The 19,333-nt window shown below is 43.7% G+C and overlaps 5 protein-coding genes across 6 annotated transcripts; 2 read left to right on the top strand and 3 right to left on the bottom strand.

Annotated features, from left to right (window-relative positions):
- The first annotated feature begins 441 nt into the window (after positions 1 to 441).
- LOC108032669 (aspartate aminotransferase, mitochondrial) lies at positions 442 to 3,940 on the top strand. Of its 2 annotated transcripts, none has more exons than XM_017106631.3 (5): positions 442 to 605; positions 2,248 to 2,407; positions 2,466 to 2,567; positions 2,631 to 2,879; positions 2,944 to 3,940. In XM_017106631.3, the coding sequence occupies exons 1-5, from the start codon at positions 538 to 540 to the stop codon at positions 3,637 to 3,639; spliced, it is 1,275 nt and encodes a 424-aa protein (XP_016962120.1). In that variant the 5' UTR covers positions 442 to 537; the 3' UTR covers positions 3,640 to 3,940. The 2 variants fall into 2 exon arrangements, with proteins under 2 accessions (XP_016962120.1, XP_016962119.1); XM_017106630.3 differs by lacking the exon at positions 442 to 605 and adding an exon at positions 1,316 to 1,483.
- On the bottom strand, positions 3,924 to 6,330 carry LOC108032668 (uncharacterized protein KIAA2013 homolog). The gene is made up of 5 exons (XM_017106629.3): positions 6,072 to 6,330; positions 5,537 to 6,017; positions 4,544 to 5,476; positions 4,359 to 4,483; positions 3,924 to 4,292 (listed from the first exon to the last, which is right to left on the bottom strand). Exons 1-5 carry the CDS (start codon positions 6,256 to 6,258, stop codon positions 4,105 to 4,107), a joined length of 1,914 nt encoding a protein of 637 aa, XP_016962118.1. The 5' UTR covers positions 6,259 to 6,330; the 3' UTR covers positions 3,924 to 4,104.
- A 129-nt stretch (positions 6,331 to 6,459) lies between these two features.
- LOC108032433 (adenosine 5'-monophosphoramidase HINT3) lies at positions 6,460 to 7,380 on the bottom strand. The gene is made up of 3 exons (XM_017106256.3): positions 6,995 to 7,380; positions 6,742 to 6,932; positions 6,460 to 6,686 (listed from the first exon to the last, which is right to left on the bottom strand). Exons 1-3 carry the CDS (start codon positions 7,305 to 7,307, stop codon positions 6,645 to 6,647), a joined length of 546 nt encoding a protein of 181 aa, XP_016961745.1. The 5' UTR covers positions 7,308 to 7,380; the 3' UTR covers positions 6,460 to 6,644.
- Positions 7,381 to 8,012: 632 nt separating this feature from the next.
- On the top strand, positions 8,013 to 13,219 carry LOC108032670 (BRCA2-interacting transcriptional repressor EMSY). The gene is made up of 5 exons (XM_017106633.3): positions 8,013 to 8,220; positions 8,342 to 8,516; positions 8,592 to 8,862; positions 9,567 to 11,874; positions 11,971 to 13,219. The coding sequence occupies exons 1-5, from the start codon at positions 8,160 to 8,162 to the stop codon at positions 12,171 to 12,173; spliced, it is 3,018 nt and encodes a 1,005-aa protein (XP_016962122.1). The 5' UTR covers positions 8,013 to 8,159; the 3' UTR covers positions 12,174 to 13,219.
- A 46-nt stretch (positions 13,220 to 13,265) lies between these two features.
- Positions 13,266 to 14,544, bottom strand: LOC108032671 (derlin-1). The gene is made up of 4 exons (XM_017106634.3): positions 14,188 to 14,544; positions 13,867 to 14,121; positions 13,697 to 13,807; positions 13,266 to 13,630 (listed from the first exon to the last, which is right to left on the bottom strand). The coding sequence occupies exons 1-4, from the start codon at positions 14,430 to 14,432 to the stop codon at positions 13,504 to 13,506; spliced, it is 738 nt and encodes a 245-aa protein (XP_016962123.1). The 5' UTR covers positions 14,433 to 14,544; the 3' UTR covers positions 13,266 to 13,503.
- Positions 14,545 to 19,333: the final 4,789 nt, after the last annotated feature.

Raw genomic sequence — 19,333 nt, 5'->3', positions numbered from 1 at the left:
TTTTGTACTTTAGCTTTAAATAAAAAATAACAAGATCCTTTTAAATACAATAACCAAGTATTTTATTTCAAATTATAGTTGCAAGTTAAAGGTTGCCTTAGCAGTGTGAAGATATGCTTCCCCATAGCCCACTATTTTATTGCCTACTTATGGGCGTATTTTTATATTTTAAATTTTCTTTGAAGTTCAAGATACTTTTATAAAGTTCTTGGACTTTTTCTAACTCTAAATTATCATTAAATTTACAATTTATTTAGCTCTTTCAATTTAACTTAGCTAATATAGTATCACAGTGCTCTTTAAACCCAAGATAAATATAGTTATTTAATGGCTAGAGTGGGAGCTCTGGGAGCTTTTTACCTTTCTGCCCCCGCGATAAAAATATCGAAAGCAGACCGGCTGAAGCTTAAGCTTTCAACTTATTGTGTTTGCCCGCATTTTGCCATGCTTTAGTATTCTCTGGAGGCCAGCTGCGATTGGATTGGCAGCGATTTTGCAATTACTTAAAGATAGTACAACTACCTAGTGCATTTAACAATGTCGCAGATCTGTAAGCGCGGTTTGTTGATCAGCAACCGATGGGCGCCCGCCGCCCTCCGCTGCAAGTAAGTGAGAGAGAGAGATGGGGTGATAAAGCAGGGAAAGTAGGGGAAAGGGACGGAAGGCCGCCGAACACGTTGCAAGTGCAGCGGTGTCATTTGCCAAGGTCATTGCAGTGCCGGTCGAATTGCGCCTATTTGTGTTTGTTTTCTCCATTACTGCATAATTTGTTTGTCCTTGCGAATCAGCTCTCCAGTTCTAGCCTTATACTATATCTATTTTCCGGATTTATGGTTATATCAGAGCTCGGGGGCTTGGTATTTCATCACCATTCTCTTTGGGCAGATCTAAAAGAATGCTTCCAGCTGTTTTTATCTTTCTCGCTAGTATTTGCATATGCTCTATACTATACAGGCTACTTTTGCAATTACGTACCTACGTGTATTTATTTTTAAAGACAATCTTGTGACGCTCCATGCTATTTTTTGCCAATTTTATTCCGCTTGGGAGAACAATTTGAAAGCCCATGATGAATAGGTTAGAAGATAACGAATTCTGAGTGCGGTACAGGAAGTAAATACACTTATGAAAATTATATTTTAAAAATTATTTTATGAGAATAATTTTCCATTACAAGTAAATTATAAAACAGGTCTAAATATAACATTTTTATTTAACTTTATTAAAAAAAAATTCTAATGTGGTCTCTATAATTATCCAAGGTTTAATAACATGTACGTTTTAAAGAATCAGCTATGAAAAAATCTTCAGAAAGTAATCAGTTTAAAATCAAAATTCACGTTTGTACAAAATTTTCTGTTTTTCTTTGCGTAAGCGTTTAAATTGGTTTCGCTATGAACAGAAGCATTCTGATGACGCTAAAGGATATTGCTAATGTGTGGGCCACCGACTCGAGACAGCGGACATGCCGGGCGAAAACAGCGTAGGGTATTCGTGGTCAAATCACGCCTTTGTCGCGTGCTTTGATTTCCATTTTATGGAACTTCTTGTTTTATCGAACCGCTGAGGGTTCCTTCGAAAAATCAAACAAATCAGATCCAAATCAGGTGCCGCCTAATTGAAAAAGTTTAATTAAGTTTGACTGCTGCCACGATTTATTGAATAGTAAGAAAGAGGCTCGGGAAGCCGGCTACGTCAGCAAACAATCGTCGACCTTATCGCTGACGTAGGCTTCAATGGATCTACATATATTGTGTGGTCTGTAAATCGTCGACCGAGTTCCCATAATAACATGTTTACAGCTGATAAGGGGGACATTTTTATAGACTCCCATGTCCAGGGGGTACAAGGTGTTGCCAGTGGGTGTGGAATCCAAGAAAACCTCCAGATGACTTTCAAACTTTAGTCATGAAACCGAAATGATAAATGATAGCCACAAGTGGCAGACGTGAATGAGATAACCCACAAAGCAGTTTTCTAATCTAGCAATTAAATTTAAACCAGATAGCAACATTGGGTGGGGTGTTCTAGTGTGCGGGGGTTAAAGTTTGATAGGGCGGAAGTAAAGGTTACTCAATACGGATTATGAAAAGGGAAAACCTTAAAACCTAAACTATTAGATTATATATAAAGTAAATATTAAAAACTTCTTTTTAAACTAAATAATCTTGAATATATTATAACCTTAAAGATCCTTGAAGGTTATCAACTCCTTGAAACTAACTTAAATTTTTGTATTTCGCTTAGATCAACCTGGTTCTCTGAGGTGCAAATGGGTCCTCCCGATGCCATTTTGGGAGTGACTGAGGCCTTCAAGAAGGACAAGAACCCGAAGAAGATCAACTTGGGCGCTGGCGCCTATCGCGATGACAACACTCAGCCCTTTGTGCTGCCCAGTGTGCGGGAGGTGGGCTTCGAATATTTATAAATTTACATTTAATACTAAAACATTATTTTATAACCAGGCGGAGAAGAGGGTACTGAGCCGTAATTTGGACAAGGAGTACGCCACCATCATCGGAATTCCCGAGTTCTACAACAAAGCCATTGAACTGGCCTTGGGCACGGTAATTATACATTTAAAATCCATAAAATAATCGTATATAATAGTTAAGAAACTTCCTTTTTAGGGATCCAAGCGTCTGGCGGCCAAGCACAATGTGACCGCCCAGTCCATCAGTGGAACTGGAGCTCTGCGCATCGGAGCCGCCTTCCTGGCCAAATTCTGGAAGGGCAACCGCGAAATCTACATCCCATCGCCATCGTGGGGCAACCATGTGGCCATCTTCGAGCACGCCGGTCTGCCTGTGAACAGGTATCGCTACTACAACAAGGACACCTGTGCCCTGGACTTTGCCGGCCTGATCGAGGATCTGAAGGTGGGAAAAATAATTACCATTAAGGTTTTTCTTTTCTTATATTTACCTTTATGATATGTTCCAGAAAATCCCCGAGAAGAGCATCGTTCTGCTGCACGCCTGCGCCCACAACCCAACTGGAGTGGATCCCACCCTGGAACAGTGGAAAGAGATCTCCGCCGTGGTGAAGAAGCGCAATCTGTACCCCTTCATCGACATGGCCTACCAGGGATTCGCCACCGGTGACATCGACCGCGATGCCCAGGCTGTGCGCACCTTCGAGGCCGATGGCCACGACTTCGCCTTGGCCCAAAGTTTCGCCAAGAACATGGGACTGTATGGCGAGCGTGCTGGTGCCTTCTCTGTCATTTGCTCCGACGAGGAGGAGGCTGCCCGTGTGCTGTCCCAGGTTAAGATCCTGATCCGCGGTCTGTACTCCAACCCCCCCGTTCATGGAGCTCGCATTGCCGCCGAGATCCTGAACAACGAGGACCTGCGCGCCCAGTGGCTAAAGGATGTGAAGCTGATGGCCGACCGCATCATCAATGTGCGCAGCCAGCTGAAGAACAACCTGGAGAAACTGGGATCCAGCCAGAACTGGGACCACATTGTCAACCAAATCGGCATGTTCTGTTTCACCGGACTGAAGCCCGAGCAGGTGCAGAAGCTGATCAAGGAGCACAGCGTCTATCTGACCAACGATGGTCGCGTTTCGATGGCGGGAGTCACCAGCAAGAATGTCGAGTACCTGGCCGAGAGCATACACAAGGTCACCAAGTAGAGTGGAGTTGTAGTCACGTGTAGAGACCAGTGGATATCGAAGTTGAGATGGAGTTTCTGTAGTACCTTCTTGTCGGCACATGTACGAATTTTCTAGCACCAACGAAATCAAGAACTCTAGTTAAACCAATGCATTTTGCACACTCTCTATATCTCTGTATATAAGCTAAATGATCTGCCTTTTGGAAAGTAAAGCATTTTAAATGTTAGAAAATACAATGGCTTTAAATAATGTTTAGGGAAAAAGAAGAGCTCCTTTTGAAAACAATATTAAATTCTGGATAATTAAATTATAAAAAATATATGTTTAATTCTTTTTTGGTTAATTACAGTCAAACGTTACGTAACTATATTCGAATTATTTCGGACCGCAAGGAGGTTAAAAAATACACTACAGTTAATTGGTGTTAATTTTTCATTAGATAATCATATTTTACTAGCATCCAAATTTTATATACAACTAGGATCACGGTTTGTTATAACGATATCTTAACTTATCGCTCGGCTCGCAGTACTCCTTGATAATGAGCTTGCACAGGAATATGTGGAATACTATGATTATTGCACACACGGAAACCCAGAAAAGCGTGGGCAATCCACCCAGCTGGTGGCCATGCCGATGCAGGGCGATTAGATGCTGTTCATGGGCAGGAGCTGCAAGCAAAATCATAATTAGCGAACTATGTTATTGGTTTTTGAGGTCCTGGTCCAACAGCTCACCCTCGACCACTTCCTTAACGTGAAGCACATGGTGCAACTCCTCCATGTGCTGTTTGTCCTCGGTTATGTATAATATTGCTGTTAAAGGTTCAGTCAGTTTAACTGGGAATTGTCGTCGATTGGGCCTGCAAAGTATCAACATTATTAAAATGAGGCACAAAAGGATGTCTAAGGCTGCAAATTACGTTAACAGCACGGGCTCATCTAGGCAGCCACCATCGCAGGCATAGTAACTCCTGTCAGAGCGATCCAGCGCCACGTTGATCACCGCCTTGTTGTCTTCCTTCACAATAATGGTGACATTGACATGGGTTTTATTGCCATAATTAAGGCGCCTGAAGTGGAAGTCCCTGTGCAGGAACTTCGGATGAATATTGCACTCCAGATGCTGATTGCTAAAGCGAAAGCTGCCGAAACTCAGAACCATGCCTTGGATTACGCCCGAGGCCCCGGCTCGTATGAGATTGTGACAGCCTTGCTTTTCCAATGTTAACATCCACGATGTAACCAGGGAATTGAGCTGTTGCAGGTTGGACATCTCCCGCCAGAGGTTCTCCGCCTGCAGAGTGTGATACGAATCGTAGCAACCCTCGGCGTAGGTGAGTGCCTTGGCAATCTCTTCTTTTTTAGAGGCACCCATCTCCTCAAACTCGAAGCTGCGCACCTGCGAGAGAACAGCATACATGGTGGCATTGATCCGGTCACCATTCAGGCTGTTCTCCGCCTTGGAAGTGCTTATCGTAAAGCCAGTGGCCCACAGATCCGTCCACACATCGATGTGCTCCTGACGGTAGGTGTTTATGCTATTCTGGGATCCGGGATTCGACGCCTTGGAGCCGAGCTTTTGGAGCAGCTTGGCCATCGCTTGAGTGGCCTGCTGCTCGATGGCTTCGCTTAGGCCCTTGACTTGAGGATCGGGCACCGGTTTCGAGTACTGCACTGCTATGGGATACACAATCCGAACTGTGCCTCGCTTTCTCAGCTGCAGCTTGGAGTCCAACTGTGGCTTTACTATGCTTATAACAATGGATTTACTGGGAGCCTCTGGGTGGGGCTGAACTATGCCCGAGAGCACCTCCAGCTCTGTGTAGGTAAACACTCCCACTGAGGCAGGTTCGCTGAAAGGGAGTAGGAAACAAGTTAGCTTTAGTCGAATGATAAGCTGGTCTAAACCCTACCTGAGGGCCACTGTTCGCCTGGTGAGCTTCTGCAGGTTGACGCGTGGCATGACCAGCTCAATGTCCTCCAAGAGGTTCCTGGTGTTCGTGATCTGCACCTCCTGCATGAAGATGTTCGGCTGAGTGCGATGGGCGTAGTAGGTGTAGGACACAAAGTAGCCCGTGAAGCACTGGAACCGGTGGACCATACCCGTCAAATACTCGACGACAGTGGCCTCCTTTTCGCCACCAGTTGCGGGTCCCCCAGACACGGAAACCACCGGCTGGAAGCGAATGGGCAGCTGCATGGCCCTTCCATTTTTTATGTTCAGGAAGGCATCGTGGGCTATCTCCAAGCCCAGATAGCCGTTGCCGACGTAGGGCGTGAAGTCGTTTTCGCCGGGAATTTTCCCTGGTGACACGTGACGAATATTGGCATCGAACTCGGAGTTTGGCAGGAAAAAGGGCGTCAGCCTATCGTCCATGCACATGCTGTGGGGATCTGCAAGGGATGACCAGGGTTAGACCAGGCAGTGGTCAGGGCCGGCTCACTCACCCTTCTGCTCGGGGGCACTAAGGAAGATGTAGCGAAAGATCGGCGGAATCATGTAGAAGACCACACAGACGCAGAGGAGCAGGAGGAACAGTCGGCGGTACGAGGACATGGTGCCCTCCGCCAGGCGCTTCATTCGACGCATCACGTCGCCGGCGTCGAACTTGCTTTTCGCGGAGCGGAACAACATTTTCCAGCAGTGTTTTGGGCCCGGAAAATGTTGGAAAATTTAAATACATTTCAATTCACTACCATCTTTTCCAGTGAATGGCAATTCCTATAGCGATGGCACGGCTGTTTGCCCACTAAATCGATAGTTTTTGAAAGGGCTGAGCACTTTTGATACCCTCGCTTAACTTAATTTAATTTTAATTAAAAACAAATGGACATGTTTCTTATGTTATAATAATAAATTGTAAACATTTATTAAATCGTTATTAATTTTGTAAATTTGTACAGTCCTTCACTAGGGACCTGAGGTTCCTTATCACTGGGGATCAGTCGCAGACTGGAAATAACTCCTAATTTAAGGTATTGCACCACAGGTATGGATTCATTCCTATACCTTAACCCTCTTCACAGTTCCCGGTCCTCCAACTCACGTATTGCGTCCTCGGACTAAAATAAACAAAACCAATTAGTTTTAACAACAGAAAACAGGTGTTTCTACAACCTTTTTGAACCAGAACGAAGACATAAAGCTGATCTTGTTACCGATGCTCATTTCGGAGGGCGGGTAAATGCCGTGCAAATGGAGGTGGCGAACTGATATGAAGGGGGGCAAGTGGAACCCGATGACTGCCTCCTGGGGATCGACATTCTTCGATTTCAGGAACTCCCTCATTCCCGCCTCCATACGTTGCACTACGGATGTAAGACATTGTTATTTTACATATGTACTAAACAGCTGAGACGTGGCTTATTACCCAATCCGACGTGAGATCTGTTGAGCGACTTCAAGCTGTCGAAGTGCTCCTTGGGAATGGCCAGGTAATGGTGTTGGGCTGCAGGGTACTTGTCCTTGAAGATCACATACTCATCCGTTTCCACCTCCAAGACCGGAGGAGGGCCTTGGCGGCGGTGGGCGAAATCGCAGAAGAAACATTTCCGAACCTCTGCCTGCCGTTCCTCGTCCCTTCCACATTTGTAGATCGATACCAAAATTATCAGGCCTAGACCGGCCAGGCCGGCTATATACATTCGTTTCCTTTTCATAATGCTTTCTGGCAGGGTCACCATTATATCCTAAGTTTATTTCTCGAAAATGTAGGTTACAGATAAATGTTGATAAACTGGGAAAACAAACCACGATACAATCGGTATTAACCCTTTGCCCATCGAACGGTCGTATAAATGGTGAAAGGTAGTTGTTTAAAAATATGGCATGCATTTTTAATCATTTTAATTTGAAATCTCTTTCTTTCACGTTTCTTAAAGTTAGAAATTTGTATTTTTTAAAATTTTAAACACAATATTGAGTTTAAAAATATCGATACACAGTGCTTTCGATAGCTATTCATATTTGGTTCCATTTTTCTACTTCTAACTGGTCACTCTAAAAATAGAGGTGGTAAAGCAATTAGGTAATATCGATGTTTAAAATAAACAATTAGAATTAAAACGTATTAAATTTAATTTCATGAAATGTTTTATACAAGTATAACTTTAAGAAACTTTATAATTTTAGGAACCTTGCTTACAAAACATAATTTCAGAGCAACTCACAACGATATTTGCAACACAGCACGCAATATAGAAACTTATAAATAAAATTAGCATTTATTTTTCTAATTTATTTTAATTTAATAATAATTTAAAACACTAAATACCAATACCAAATGAAATGCAATTAAATCATCGCTGATGCCCTGCCAAACATCGGCGCTGCCGATTGTTTCAAAACATCGATAACACCGATGTTGGCATCGATGTTTCGCCACCTCTATCGTAAAGTCTATTTAAGCATCCATCCAAGCAATTTTCCGTTTATTTCTTGAATTAGCGACCAAATCCTGCTTTGGCCGAAGCTCGGGCAACCTGAAAAGCAAGGCACCGCCGACGGCCAGGACACCAATCAAGGGGAAAGTCGGGATGTGGCCGCAAACGCTGGAAATGTCGCGGGACGAGTGCCGAGGCATGCTGCGTCGACTGGGTGAGCTGAATGGTCCACGAAAGACGGTTCCATCCTGGGAGCTGACTAGGACTGCCCCCTTTGGGTAGCACCAGCAACTAAACCGAATCCTCCTCTCTCTCCACGCTTGTGTGTCCGCCAGAACTCGAGTCCTATTCGCATGTGGTGAGCGTTTTTCGCGCCCAAGGAGGCCTCAGTGAAACCAAGACGAAACTGCTGGAGGAGCTGCGCCAGCACTTCCACATCAGCCAGGAGCGCCATCGAGCGGAAGTGCGGAGGGCGGCCAACGACGAGCAGCTCTGCACCATTGCCGAAAAGTGAGAATCGTGCTTTGTACACCGCGCTGAAAAGCCTTTGAAAATCCTCTGTATCTATCTGTATTCGCCAAACAGCGTTTGTGGCCCCAACACCTGGCAGGAATGGTCTCGCGAAGGACGACGTCCGTATCCGCTGCTACCCAGGATCAGTCCGCAAACCGCCCTGAGCATCGTTGCCAATGATCTGGCGGCCAAAGCCTGCGAGGAAAATGCCAAATTGGCGGCTCCCGCCGAAACGGCGGCGCATTACGGCGAGGCCCTCGTGGAGCAGGCCTCGCTGATGAGCCTGAAATATCCTCGGAGCGGCAGGCACCAGGATCCCGCCATGGTGATCATGGATGAGCCGGTGAGTTACATAATCCCAGCGATTCGTTTGCTCTCGCCCGAGGGCATCGCTAGTGCAGACTGTACCTGCGATGAAAATCTAGTGGGTGTTTGCCATTGGCCGGTGCTTAAAAGTTCCCACGAGCTAATCCCTCGCTAAATATATAACTAAATGGTGCATTTGACTTAAAAAGAGCTAAAATAAAACCAACATTTCCTAATTAAAGAAAAATTCTCCTATTGGAACCCGCTCCAATAAGTCTGTTGTTAGGTGTTCCAATCAGAACGCCATTTAGGCGGGAAAAGTAAATGTTGATTTTCATAATATTGTTTACCACTTCAAACTTGCGTTTGCTATCTTTTTTAGTTTGGTTAATACATATCTTTGCTAATCAGCCATCTAACTTTAACCGCCATTAACAGAAAACAGTGAGTATCTGTTAAAGTGACTGTTAACTATCTGCTATCGATAGAGGATGAATATTCCTACCGTTCAAATCGAATTTTGAATGGAATTATATAACAGATCATGGGCAATCTTCGATAATTATATAATATTGAACTTTAAACTATATAAACTAGTAACATGTTTTTTTTGATGGTAAAAATTTATGATTTAAACTATTTTATTTTTATAAAAAGTTTTTTTTTTACTATACTATTTTTTTATTTATTTTTAGTATTACAAAAAATAATGCTCACACTTTTTCTTGTTTCCTTGTACAGTTTAAAGTGCCCGATGTGCCCAACGAGGTGAAAAAGATGACACAGAAGCGCAAGGAAAACGAGAGCGGAGTGGATGGCAAGCCCAACAAGAAGAGGCATATGCAACAACCACATTCGCAGCAGTCCCATCTGACGGTTCCCCAGCAGCAGCCACAGCAGCTGAGTCCAACCTCGAATCCCGCCGCCGAGGATGGAGATGCTGTGCCTGCGGAGAAGCGGCTCACGCCTCGCACCATTCAGCAGCGCTACTTCTACCAGCAGCAGATGAAACACAAGCAGCGGTTGGCCAGCAAACGAAATCTAACCAATAGTTTGGGCTCACCCTCCGCCCAGTCGGGAAATCCTGTGGGCGGTAGAAACATACCATCCTCAGGGGGAGATGCGTCGCCAGCAAAGCGAATAGCTGCTCCGGCCAAGAGTGGGCGACGGGCGCAGAAGCAACTGCAGCACCAGCAGCAACAAAAGTTGCAGCAACACCAGCAGCAACAGAAAGTATTAATGCAATCGTCGGAGACGGTGCCCAATCATATGGTGGTGCAGCCACATGTGGAGTATGTGCTCGATGAGGCGCTCAAAACGCTGGCAGCCTCCACGCCTCCAACGTCCACATCCACAGCCACTCCTCCCTACACCTTCCTCAACGATCTGAGACCACTTGTCACGCTGAAGCCACTTAAGCCCATAAAGCCAATGGTTTATGGACCGCAAAGTGGATCGGGAGCCACTGAAATTGGTTCACCCACAACGCCGGGCGCTCGAGGGTTCGCAAACTCGCCAATAGTTTTCAAGGAGAAGCTGCAGGCTTCAGCTGTTCCGGTGCAGTCGCCAGGTACTCCCGGGAAAAAGTATGTGGTGGAGGAAAGGAATCCGGATACGCTGCCATCTGCTGCCACCACGCCTACTCCTATATCCACCGCAAATCTTCCACTGGCGCCCCAGATTATCAGCGTACAACAGATCCCAGCTCCGCCAATGGGCGCCAAGCTACGGCCAGCCATAGCTTCGCCCACCAGCTCCACAACCCCCTCGCTGCTCCCGGCTGGCTCCAAGATAACGCCGAAGAAGTTCAATATTCTGGAGGGCGATGCCAAACCGAAAACCCTTCCCAGTTCGGCGGTTCGTTTGCTGCCCTACTCGGAGCCAATTGGCGGTCCTTTGTCGCCCCTCAAGGATTCCAGGGTTACCCCTTTGAGCAGCGCCTCCACAGTTAATATCATCAAGAATATACCAGCCAGTAGTTTGAACAACACACTGATTACACCGCTGCCCTCAGCAGGAACAACCATGCCGGCCAACCTGTTTAGAGCGAAGGTGACCACACCTCAGATTAAGGGCGCAAGCGGTGTAGCAGTGAGTACTGCTGGCGGAACAGCCGTAATTGGTGCCGCTGGTGCAACAGGAGGAACCCCCCAAATCCTGGGGAACATTAAGCTAACCAGCAGCTCGGGCGGAGCAGCCACCATCAAACAGGTGCCCAGCAGTGCTTTGCGAAACATCAAGATTTGCTCACCGAACGGAAAGGTCTTCCTTCAGCCTGGAAAACTACCAGCTGGCAGCATCATTCACAAGCTTAACAATGCGAGCGGCACTTCGGTTGTGGGCACGGGTGGAGTAGTGACCACCACCACAGCCGTTTCGCCCACCAATCCGGCGGCGAGAGAGCAAAGAATCAGCATACAAAAGATGCAGATACTGCAGCCGGCCACCGGGAGCGGGAGTAGTGGAGGCAACAGTCCCACCACCACCACGACCACCATTTCCGGCTTGAGTTCGAGTGCCAAGCAGCCAACCCTGGGCGGCAAACCCACCACGCTGACCTTCGCCACTGCGGGCGGTGGCAAGAACAATCTGGTTTTCCTGCCAGCGAGTGCGGCGAGTGGAATGCGAGCGCTCACACTGGCCACCAAGCCCAAGTCCAATGTTTTGGTCATTGGAGCGAGCACCTCCGCAGCGCCCACGACGAGTGCGCCATCATCATCATCATCTCCCAATACGTCTGGAGGCACTAAGCCAAAACCCAACCAACTCATAACCGAGGACACACCCATCGATATTATGAATATGCCCATCATTGTGGCGGACAATGGAACCACTACGGAGCTCAATCAGACTTCGGTTAAGAACTCTCCCCTCGTGGTGTTCAATGCCACCGATTGGGAAATGGAGCTGGATCAGGCGGCCACCAAGTCGGCGACCACGTCATCCAAACAAGCTCTGGAAGATGAGATAATCGAAGAAGATGAAGATCTGGAGGAGGAAATGCAGGAGCGGAATGATCAAGAATCTACAATGGACCTGAATAATAGCAGTGAGTTGAGGTTCTGATTTGTGGTGGAGTTTACAAAAACCAGACCGAATTCAAGAACTTAAAAATTATTTAACAATTTTTTGCTTTCATTTCCAGTCATTGAACTGCACCCAGAGGACGATAGTGCCATCGAGTACGTGGACATGGACCTGGAGCAGCCGATAGAGATAGAGAGCACCACCAACATATCGCCAGAGACGGCCACAACCACATTGAAGGCAGCTATCGTCTCGGCATCATCCCAGCAGCAAAAGAAGCCACTAGAGCAGCCTCTGACAACAGGAGCAGCTAGCCTATAGATGGCGATCGGTTATCCAATCACCAATTAAGTTACCTTAAAGGATCCCCCATGTCGAGGTATTCGAGTGAGAGAACGCACACACACACAGAAAACCCGGTTTTGAATTAGATTTAGTTAGTAGTTTAGCGTCAATGTCGAGAGTTTTCCTTCTTAATTTTTAATTATCGCAAGCTGCAGCCTTGGAGCAAAGTGCAAGATTATCGTAAACCATTTTCTATGCTTACTTGTGGAGCCTAAGTTAAATATGAGCGTGATGCTCGCAATAGTTAAGTTGCCAAATCACACAACCACCACTGTTTTAAACACATTTTCGTATAGTGCAAGGTATACCCTGGAATTCGTGTTAGTTTTAGATTTACTCTTTCATTTCATTCGCCTCAATCTTCGGAGCCTGGAATCGATCCCCTTCTCTCCTGTACATAGGGCAGATGCCTCTGCAGACTTACCTTAATTTTGTATAGCTTGTAAATAGAGTCCACACTTCGCCCATCCCCCAGCCCTCATCTTTTGCCTAGCATAATTTCATTGTAGTTTAGTTGCCTAGGTTAACCCAGAATAAAAGCAAAGTGTACACAAAAAAGTGCGAGACACACGCAAGGAAATTGAGAAAAATTGTTTAAATGTTCCATTCGAAAGATTTCTTAATTGTATGAGATTATAGACCCTAGTTGACCCAACCCGAACATGTAAATATCTGATGAATTTCGAAATGCAAACCTAGTTCGGCTAAGAGACACACATGTTTAAAGGAAAGGAAACCCATGCCACACACACACACAGATGATTAACCATTACGATTTATAGATGTTAAGTATTTTATGCGTCGATTTTGTAAATCCAAATCTGGAGAGGAGTGTTGTAACTTTTAGACCAAGTCCCCAAATGAAAAACAAACGGAAACACCATCAAAAACCGGAGAATTTCTCCTCTCCTCAGAAAAGTAAAAATTGTAATACAAAAATATTGTTGAACGATGCGTGTCGCTGTAAAATTTTAAGCATAGAACTTTTAAACGAAATAAATTTAAATGTAACAAAACTACAAGATCTTTTTTGAACGGGAGTGCGCCCAAAAGTAACAATAAAACATGTCTTTTGTCTTCTTTTAATGGTTATATATGTACAAACATATATCAATATAATTTCATTAATGCACAAATGCAAACCTGCCACTTAACATGTTAACTTATTGCTGTTGCCAGAGAATCGAGAGGTGATTGAAAAACAGTTTGAAAAATATGGGTTTTTTGTAAAAGAGCTTGGTTAGGAAAAGACGAGAACCAAACCGTAAAATGTGAATTAGTCTAGTTTGGAGGATCAGTTGAGGCCTCAGTTGCGGCCCAAGGTCATGCCCCGGCCCCAAGGACTTTCGGGCGCCTGTCGTGGTGGTGCTCTGCTCTCCGGTGGCACTCCGAAGCCACCAAAACCGCCGGATATGTCTGGCACAAGACGCTTGCTAAAAATAGAGAGGCACTTGTTTCTAGAAACCACTTGATACAACATGCTACTCTCATATACTTACAGGAACTGAGGGGTTTCCAGCAGGGCAGCTCCGCCCAGGTCTTGGGAGTATTGGAACTTGAAGAAGTAGTAGACATGACCCACGAAGATTCCCACCAGCGAGGCGAGGGAGCTGCAAGGGATTACAATCCATAGATAAGGCCGAAAACATAAACCTTAGACCCAACTTACAAGTGGAAAATGAATTCGAAGGCGGCCAGGACCCAGGGAAGGTACATGGCCTTGAATCTGGTGCCGAACCAGAAGCTCACGGTGACGTCCTTGTTCAGCTGGCACCAGATATAGGTGATGGCCAGGACCAGCATGTCCATGAGGAAGTAAACGTTGAAGATCATCCCACCGACATTGGCCAGCACAGCTGACACGATCAGCAGGTAAAGGTAGTCCGCCGGACTCCGGCTATACTGCTCCTTCTCCAGCTTCGAGCTGCAAGGGAAGATAAATGCAAAGTAAGGGGATATGGAAACTAAGCCGTGTGCCACACACACCCACCTGTATTGCACGATGAAGAAGCAGTTGATGAGGAAGTGGAACGCCGTGTTCGAGGAGATGGGGAACACGAACAGTGACGTCACACAGCGCCAGAGCTGCAGCTTGCCAAAGACCGCCGATCGGTCCAGATGCAGCCAGTACAGGGGGATGACGTCGAAGCGGCAGAGCATGCTCAGCGCCACGGTGGCCGTCAGCCAGTATCTGGTGAATCGGGGCAGCGAGCGGTACCACACGCCAGCGTCCATAGTGTCTGTTTTTATATTTCTTCCTACTTAATTCATAAATTTAACTTGACTTGACACTTTTTAATCTGTTTTGTTGCTTTACGTGTCTTTCTAGAGATGGACCGTGTTCGGTATGCGGGGACCTTGGCCTGCTGTCGACATCGATATCCTCTGGCGGGAAAATCTACCTCCTGATATCGATAAATGGTAAATTTAAATAACTTTTCAAATGTGCATTTTTCAAGCAATGTGCGGCGAAAAAGAAGTGAGCTTCTGAGATTGTTCCCAATGCATATCTGGGCAAATATGACACTTTTTCCGAAGATGAACAACACATTTATTGCATCGTTAAGGGTAGTGAAACATTGCGAACTGTTGCAAATATTTTTCTTCTTCTTCAAGTCAGAAATCGTTTTACTAATTCGGAGATTTTCGAGGATCACTCCAACTACCCTCTTTATTTTCTGCTAGTACTTTCCGGTCTCCAGACCTCTTTGAATTCCAAGAAAGCCGAGATGTTTAGGACGTACTTCTAATATATTCTAAAAGATAAACGTTATCGATTGGCTTCATCGATTCAAAAACCTGATTCGATAAATATTTGTATAGATTGACATAGGCATTTCGGGGCGAATGCCAAATGGAAATGCCTATCGTTTCGAGGTGACCATTTTTTAGCAGTGAAGGCGCTTTCCAGTGAGTTAATTCAAATTCTACATTTGAAATTTGGTTTCTGAAATTTTTATAAACTTATTTTTTTAAGATTTGTTGCTAAACTACTTGTTTATAAGCACTGTAAATATTCAATAATATTGATGATACTAGATTGTTTTTAATAAAAGATCTTTAAAGTAATTAAAAAGGTTCTTCAATTCTAAAGTCGTTTTTTTTGGTCAAAAAATGTGTTTGATGCTTAATGTTAATAGCAAAATATGTAGGTATGAGTACAATTAAAAAAAAATTATATTTAACTTTAAAATTTGGAAATGAATGGTAAAGAAAATAAATATATCTTATTGGGTAGTTGTTATTTATCTAAGTAAAATGGTTTAGTTTATGAATACTGAATAATGAATAATGTTTTTAAACGCGTTCAGTACAAAATTTAAGCAAAATTTCTCAAAAAATACTACTATTTTTTTAATATCTAATCTTCCTACCCTATTCACAAGACTTTTATAACAATCCTCAGTTCTTTAAAGTATTGTGGCATTGTTCTCATTAACTACAGCCTTATTGATGGACTTAAGTGATTTTTTACCATTATTTTTGGCAAGCCCCTTCCACTTTTCACCTTTGATCCCGCAATTTGTGATTTTTTGTGGCAACATTTTTGAGGACTGACAAAGCGATGGGCAACAACAAAGCGCGCGCACACACGCAGGACACTTAATTCATAACAGGCGAGAGCACACAAATAAATAGCGCAGTTTCGTTCCGTGTTTTTGGCAACTTTTTGTGGTATCCTTGTGGAGCTGCCTTTGTTGGCCAACGAAAAGAGTACATTTTCGGACAGGTAAGAAGCGTGTGCCACTCACTCTCGCACACACACAGGCACACACATGGGCACACACGAACGCACACGATTGCAAGGCAGTGGTGCGAAATTAATCATCTTGGAAATTGTGCGCTTTTCCAATATCCTGCACTCTCGAGTGGACGCCGCTGTGCTGATTAATTTTCAAAAAAAAGAAATTCCCGACTGTCACAAAGTAGATTATGCAGTCTCGCATTTGCTTGGCTAATTTGTGAACTTTTTTCGGGGAATTATTTGCAACGAAAGTAAAAGCCGGTTTTTGCGGGCGAAAAGTAAAGTTCACATTTTTCGAGTGCCGATGCATTCGTATGGTCGTAAGAGTTCTGTACGAGTGAGTGAGCTGGCCATAGTTGGTGTGGGTGCCTGTTGAACTTCCAGCGAGAGCGAAAGGGAGATGGCGCGAGAGCAACAGTAACAAAATGTCGAGGCTAATCAACGGTGTGTGTGTGTGTGCGTCTGTGAGTGAGCGAGGACACACCCACCGATTGGCCATACGGAAATATGGATGCTAGAGCAGTGCGACGCATGCGCTGCCATTTTGCGCGCCGACTGCGCTGCCTCTGGCCATTTGATACGCCCACAAACGGTGCTTCCATGCTCATCATCGAGTTGTGCCACCCATACACATGCGTCCGCCCCCGCCCCCGCTCCAAAGGCACATGTATTGCATACATAGATGGGCTCTATTTACCCACCCGTTGAGCCTTTTCCCGGGAACTCAAAGACTCACCTGGATCCCTCGGTCCACCTGGCTCCGTCATTTTGTTGTTGCCACCGACGCAGATGCACGGCGAAAAAAGGGGAATATAGTGGACCTACCATATGGCTAGTGCCCTACGAACCTACTAGTATGATAATGGAACTTAAATAAATATAACTTAAAAATTATATAACCTACGAAGAATTTTAATCAGGAAAATTTATACCATTTGTCCAAGCGATGGATATTTTTTTTTTAAATTTGGTAAAAAATTGAATTTATATTTTTAAAAGTATGGGAACAGCTAATTCTAAGATTTCTAATTTGTACATTTTTAATTCATATGACATAACCATTTACAATGTCCTTAAAGATGTTTCCTATAAATGTTTTATTTCTCTAAGGATGGAAATAAAAATGTTGGGGATATCTTTTTTCAAAAACGTATATATTTTTTTATTTATTTTTAAAGGGTTTATTATATAAACCTTATAATAATTCTGATTTAAGGCACATTTTTAATGTTATATTTAGATGTTTTCTAAAGATTCTTTCAGTGTGCTCGCTCATTTCGTTGCGTTCTATGTAGAGAAGGCAAAGTCTCCTCCTCAGCTCCTCCATTGCGTCTTTTATTTAATATTTTATATGCAAACATTTTATTATCCCTTTTTCAACTTTTGCTGTCGTCGTTTTTGCCTGCCTTGAATTTTGGCTTTTGTCCATTTCAATTGCTGTAATGAATGCCATACATACCTCCTTTTCCTCCCCTCCAGCAGCCCTCCCCTTGCCACCCCCTGTTTTATTGTTGCAGACACTCGAGGTGTGGAAAATGCAAAAAGTTGATTTCTTGAGCGCTTTGCGGAAAAGTCTCAGGAAAAAGTTGTCATTATTAAATGGAATCCTCTGCCTGAGTAATCTTCGCCGTTGGTAGTTTAATTTCCTAAAAATATATTGCAGTATTACTTTAAATTGGCAACTATACCAAGGAAATTGCATAAAACTTTCAAAATAACAACTTATAATACTGTTTTAAGCAATGTTCACCTTTATTAAAACAATAAATGGTTTAAAGCAAGACAGACAATCCCAATAATGTGATTTAAAAAATCGAGTGTCTTTAAACCCCTTTAAAAATTACATCTTAAAGTCTATATTATTTAGGAAAAAGTTCTTAACTTTTAATCTTCTTTTATTTCTGTTAAGATACTTTGCATTGAAACCAATCTGTATCCCTCAAATCAATTATTTAAGTTGTAAAATGAACAAAAAAGTAGTCCAAAAGAAAAAGGACCTTTTTAGATCGGTTCCCAAAGCGCAGAAATACGAGACCGCTTGCCAATTGTGAATTCTCGTCGTGTTTTCCCTACGCATGGGAATTTCATGCGGACTTTTGACATTTGCCTTGCATCTAATTACTGTAATTATTTGATTAAAAAATCTCCCAGGGCGCCCAATCGCTTCACCTTTTCCCTCTCACCCTGGCCGCTTTCTCCCTCTTTCTCCTCCCTCCCCTTCTCCATCTCCATTTCAGCGAAACAATGCCTCGCATGTGAGTATTTGTATCCTGGTTGTCGTGGCATCGGGTGAAAACTCAGATGCGGAGCATATTTCACATGCCCATGCTGGCAACCGAAAGGAAAAAGCGATTCCACAGGGCATTTCGTTGCGTTTCTGCTCTATTTTTGCCTTTGCCCTCCGATTTCGATAATGGCCCAGCGGGAGAGTGGGTCGGGGAGAGCGTGAGAGGGGGCACCCGAAAATGCAAAAAGGACCAAATGGAAACTGAGGCACAAAAGAAAATACAGTAGGTGATGGGTATTACAAGGTTTTGAAGCAAAGTTAATAATAGTAATACTAAAACACTACACTGTCACAACATTAAACATTAAATTTTAAAGTATATCACATATAAATATTACTTTAAATAAGAACGGGAACCATAAAATCGTTTGTTGTTCGAAGACCCACTAAGGTATGCTACACTTTTTTCATTCGGCAATGCGCCCTTAATTATCCTAAGAACTAATTTAGATAAGAAGAATATTGATATTAAATATTGATATATATTAGTAGGCAAGTATAATATGGTATTTGAACAATTTTTGATTGCAAAATATTTTGTTGAAATGTTTTGATTTTAATATAGTAATAGATATACCCAGGACTTTCCATATTTCCATATTTTTATAGGGTAAAGATGGATCAATTCTGACAGATTTCATCATAAAAAAAAGAATTTTAAGTGAATGGCGTATTTAAATTTTATTTTTTTATATTTACATAACATGGTAATGCTTGAGATTAAATTTTTAGTGATAATATAAGTATTTTTTAAGCTTCCCAAACTGTACTAGATATTTGTTATTTATTATTACTTGTTTTTTATCTGAACAAATTGAACTTCCATGTCTTACACATGACTGCAAATCATCAACATTGTGATAATTATAGGTTTATTTTAAAGGATGACAAAATAAGGACCTCTTCCTCGAGCGCCCACTGTGCTCACCTGTGTAAATGAGAGCGCAAAAAGAGGCGAATCACAAGAGCAGCAGCCCGCGACGATGCCAAATTGCAGTGCAAATATGTACACACCCATGATGGGCGCCGGGGGCGAGGGGGTGGCTAAGGACACCCGCTGGAGAGAGGTTATGTAGGGGCCGGGCAAGGCAGGGCAGGCGAGCG

Source organism: Drosophila biarmipes, chromosome 2L (genome assembly GCF_025231255.1).
Source record: "Drosophila biarmipes strain raj3 chromosome 2L, RU_DBia_V1.1, whole genome shotgun sequence".
NCBI classification, from domain to species: Eukaryota; Metazoa; Arthropoda; class Insecta; order Diptera; family Drosophilidae; genus Drosophila; species Drosophila biarmipes.
Note: the sequence above shows the minus strand (reverse complement) of the source record. Positions and strands in the feature narration are given on the sequence as shown.

Bases quoted from the DNA above. Each gene is read 5' to 3' on its own strand.
- LOC108032669 (XM_017106630.3), top strand. From the start codon at position 1,395: ATGAACAGAAGCATTCTGATGACGCTAAAGGATATTGCTAATGTGTGG. The intron at 2,568-2,630 runs GTAATTATACAT...CTTCCTTTTTAG, and splicing joins TTGAACTGGCCTTGGGCACG to GGATCCAAGCGTCTGGCGGC. The intron at 2,880-2,943 runs GTGGGAAAAATA...GATATGTTCCAG, and splicing joins GCCTGATCGAGGATCTGAAG to AAAATCCCCGAGAAGAGCAT.
- LOC108032668 (XM_017106629.3), bottom strand. From the start codon at position 6,258: ATGTTGTTCCGCTCCGCGAAAAGCAAGTTCGACGCCGGCGACGTGATG. The intron at 5,477-5,536 runs GTAGGGTTTAGA...ACTCCCTTTCAG, and splicing joins AGGCGAACAGTGGCCCTCAG to CGAACCTGCCTCAGTGGGAG. The intron at 4,293-4,358 runs GTGAGCTGTTGG...TTTTGCTTGCAG, and splicing joins CGTTAAGGAAGTGGTCGAGG to CTCCTGCCCATGAACAGCAT.
- LOC108032433 (XM_017106256.3), bottom strand. From the start codon at position 7,307: ATGGTGACCCTGCCAGAAAGCATTATGAAAAGGAAACGAATGTATATA. The intron at 6,933-6,994 runs GTAATAAGCCAC...TTACATCCGTAG, and splicing joins CAGATCTCACGTCGGATTGG to TGCAACGTATGGAGGCGGGA. The intron at 6,687-6,741 runs GTTGTAGAAACA...TGTTTATTTTAG, and splicing joins CTTCGTTCTGGTTCAAAAAG to TCCGAGGACGCAATACGTGA.
- LOC108032670 (XM_017106633.3), top strand. From the start codon at position 8,160: ATGTGGCCGCAAACGCTGGAAATGTCGCGGGACGAGTGCCGAGGCATG. The intron at 8,517-8,591 runs GTGAGAATCGTG...TTCGCCAAACAG, and splicing joins CTCTGCACCATTGCCGAAAA to CGTTTGTGGCCCCAACACCT. The intron at 11,875-11,970 runs GTGAGTTGAGGT...TTTCATTTCCAG, and splicing joins AATGGACCTGAATAATAGCA to TCATTGAACTGCACCCAGAG.
- LOC108032671 (XM_017106634.3), bottom strand. From the start codon at position 14,432: ATGGACGCTGGCGTGTGGTACCGCTCGCTGCCCCGATTCACCAGATAC. The intron at 14,122-14,187 runs GTGGGTGTGTGT...CTTCCCTTGCAG, and splicing joins TTCTTCATCGTGCAATACAG to CTCGAAGCTGGAGAAGGAGC. The intron at 13,808-13,866 runs GTAAGTTGGGTC...AATCCCTTGCAG, and splicing joins TTCGAATTCATTTTCCACTT to CTCCCTCGCCTCGCTGGTGG.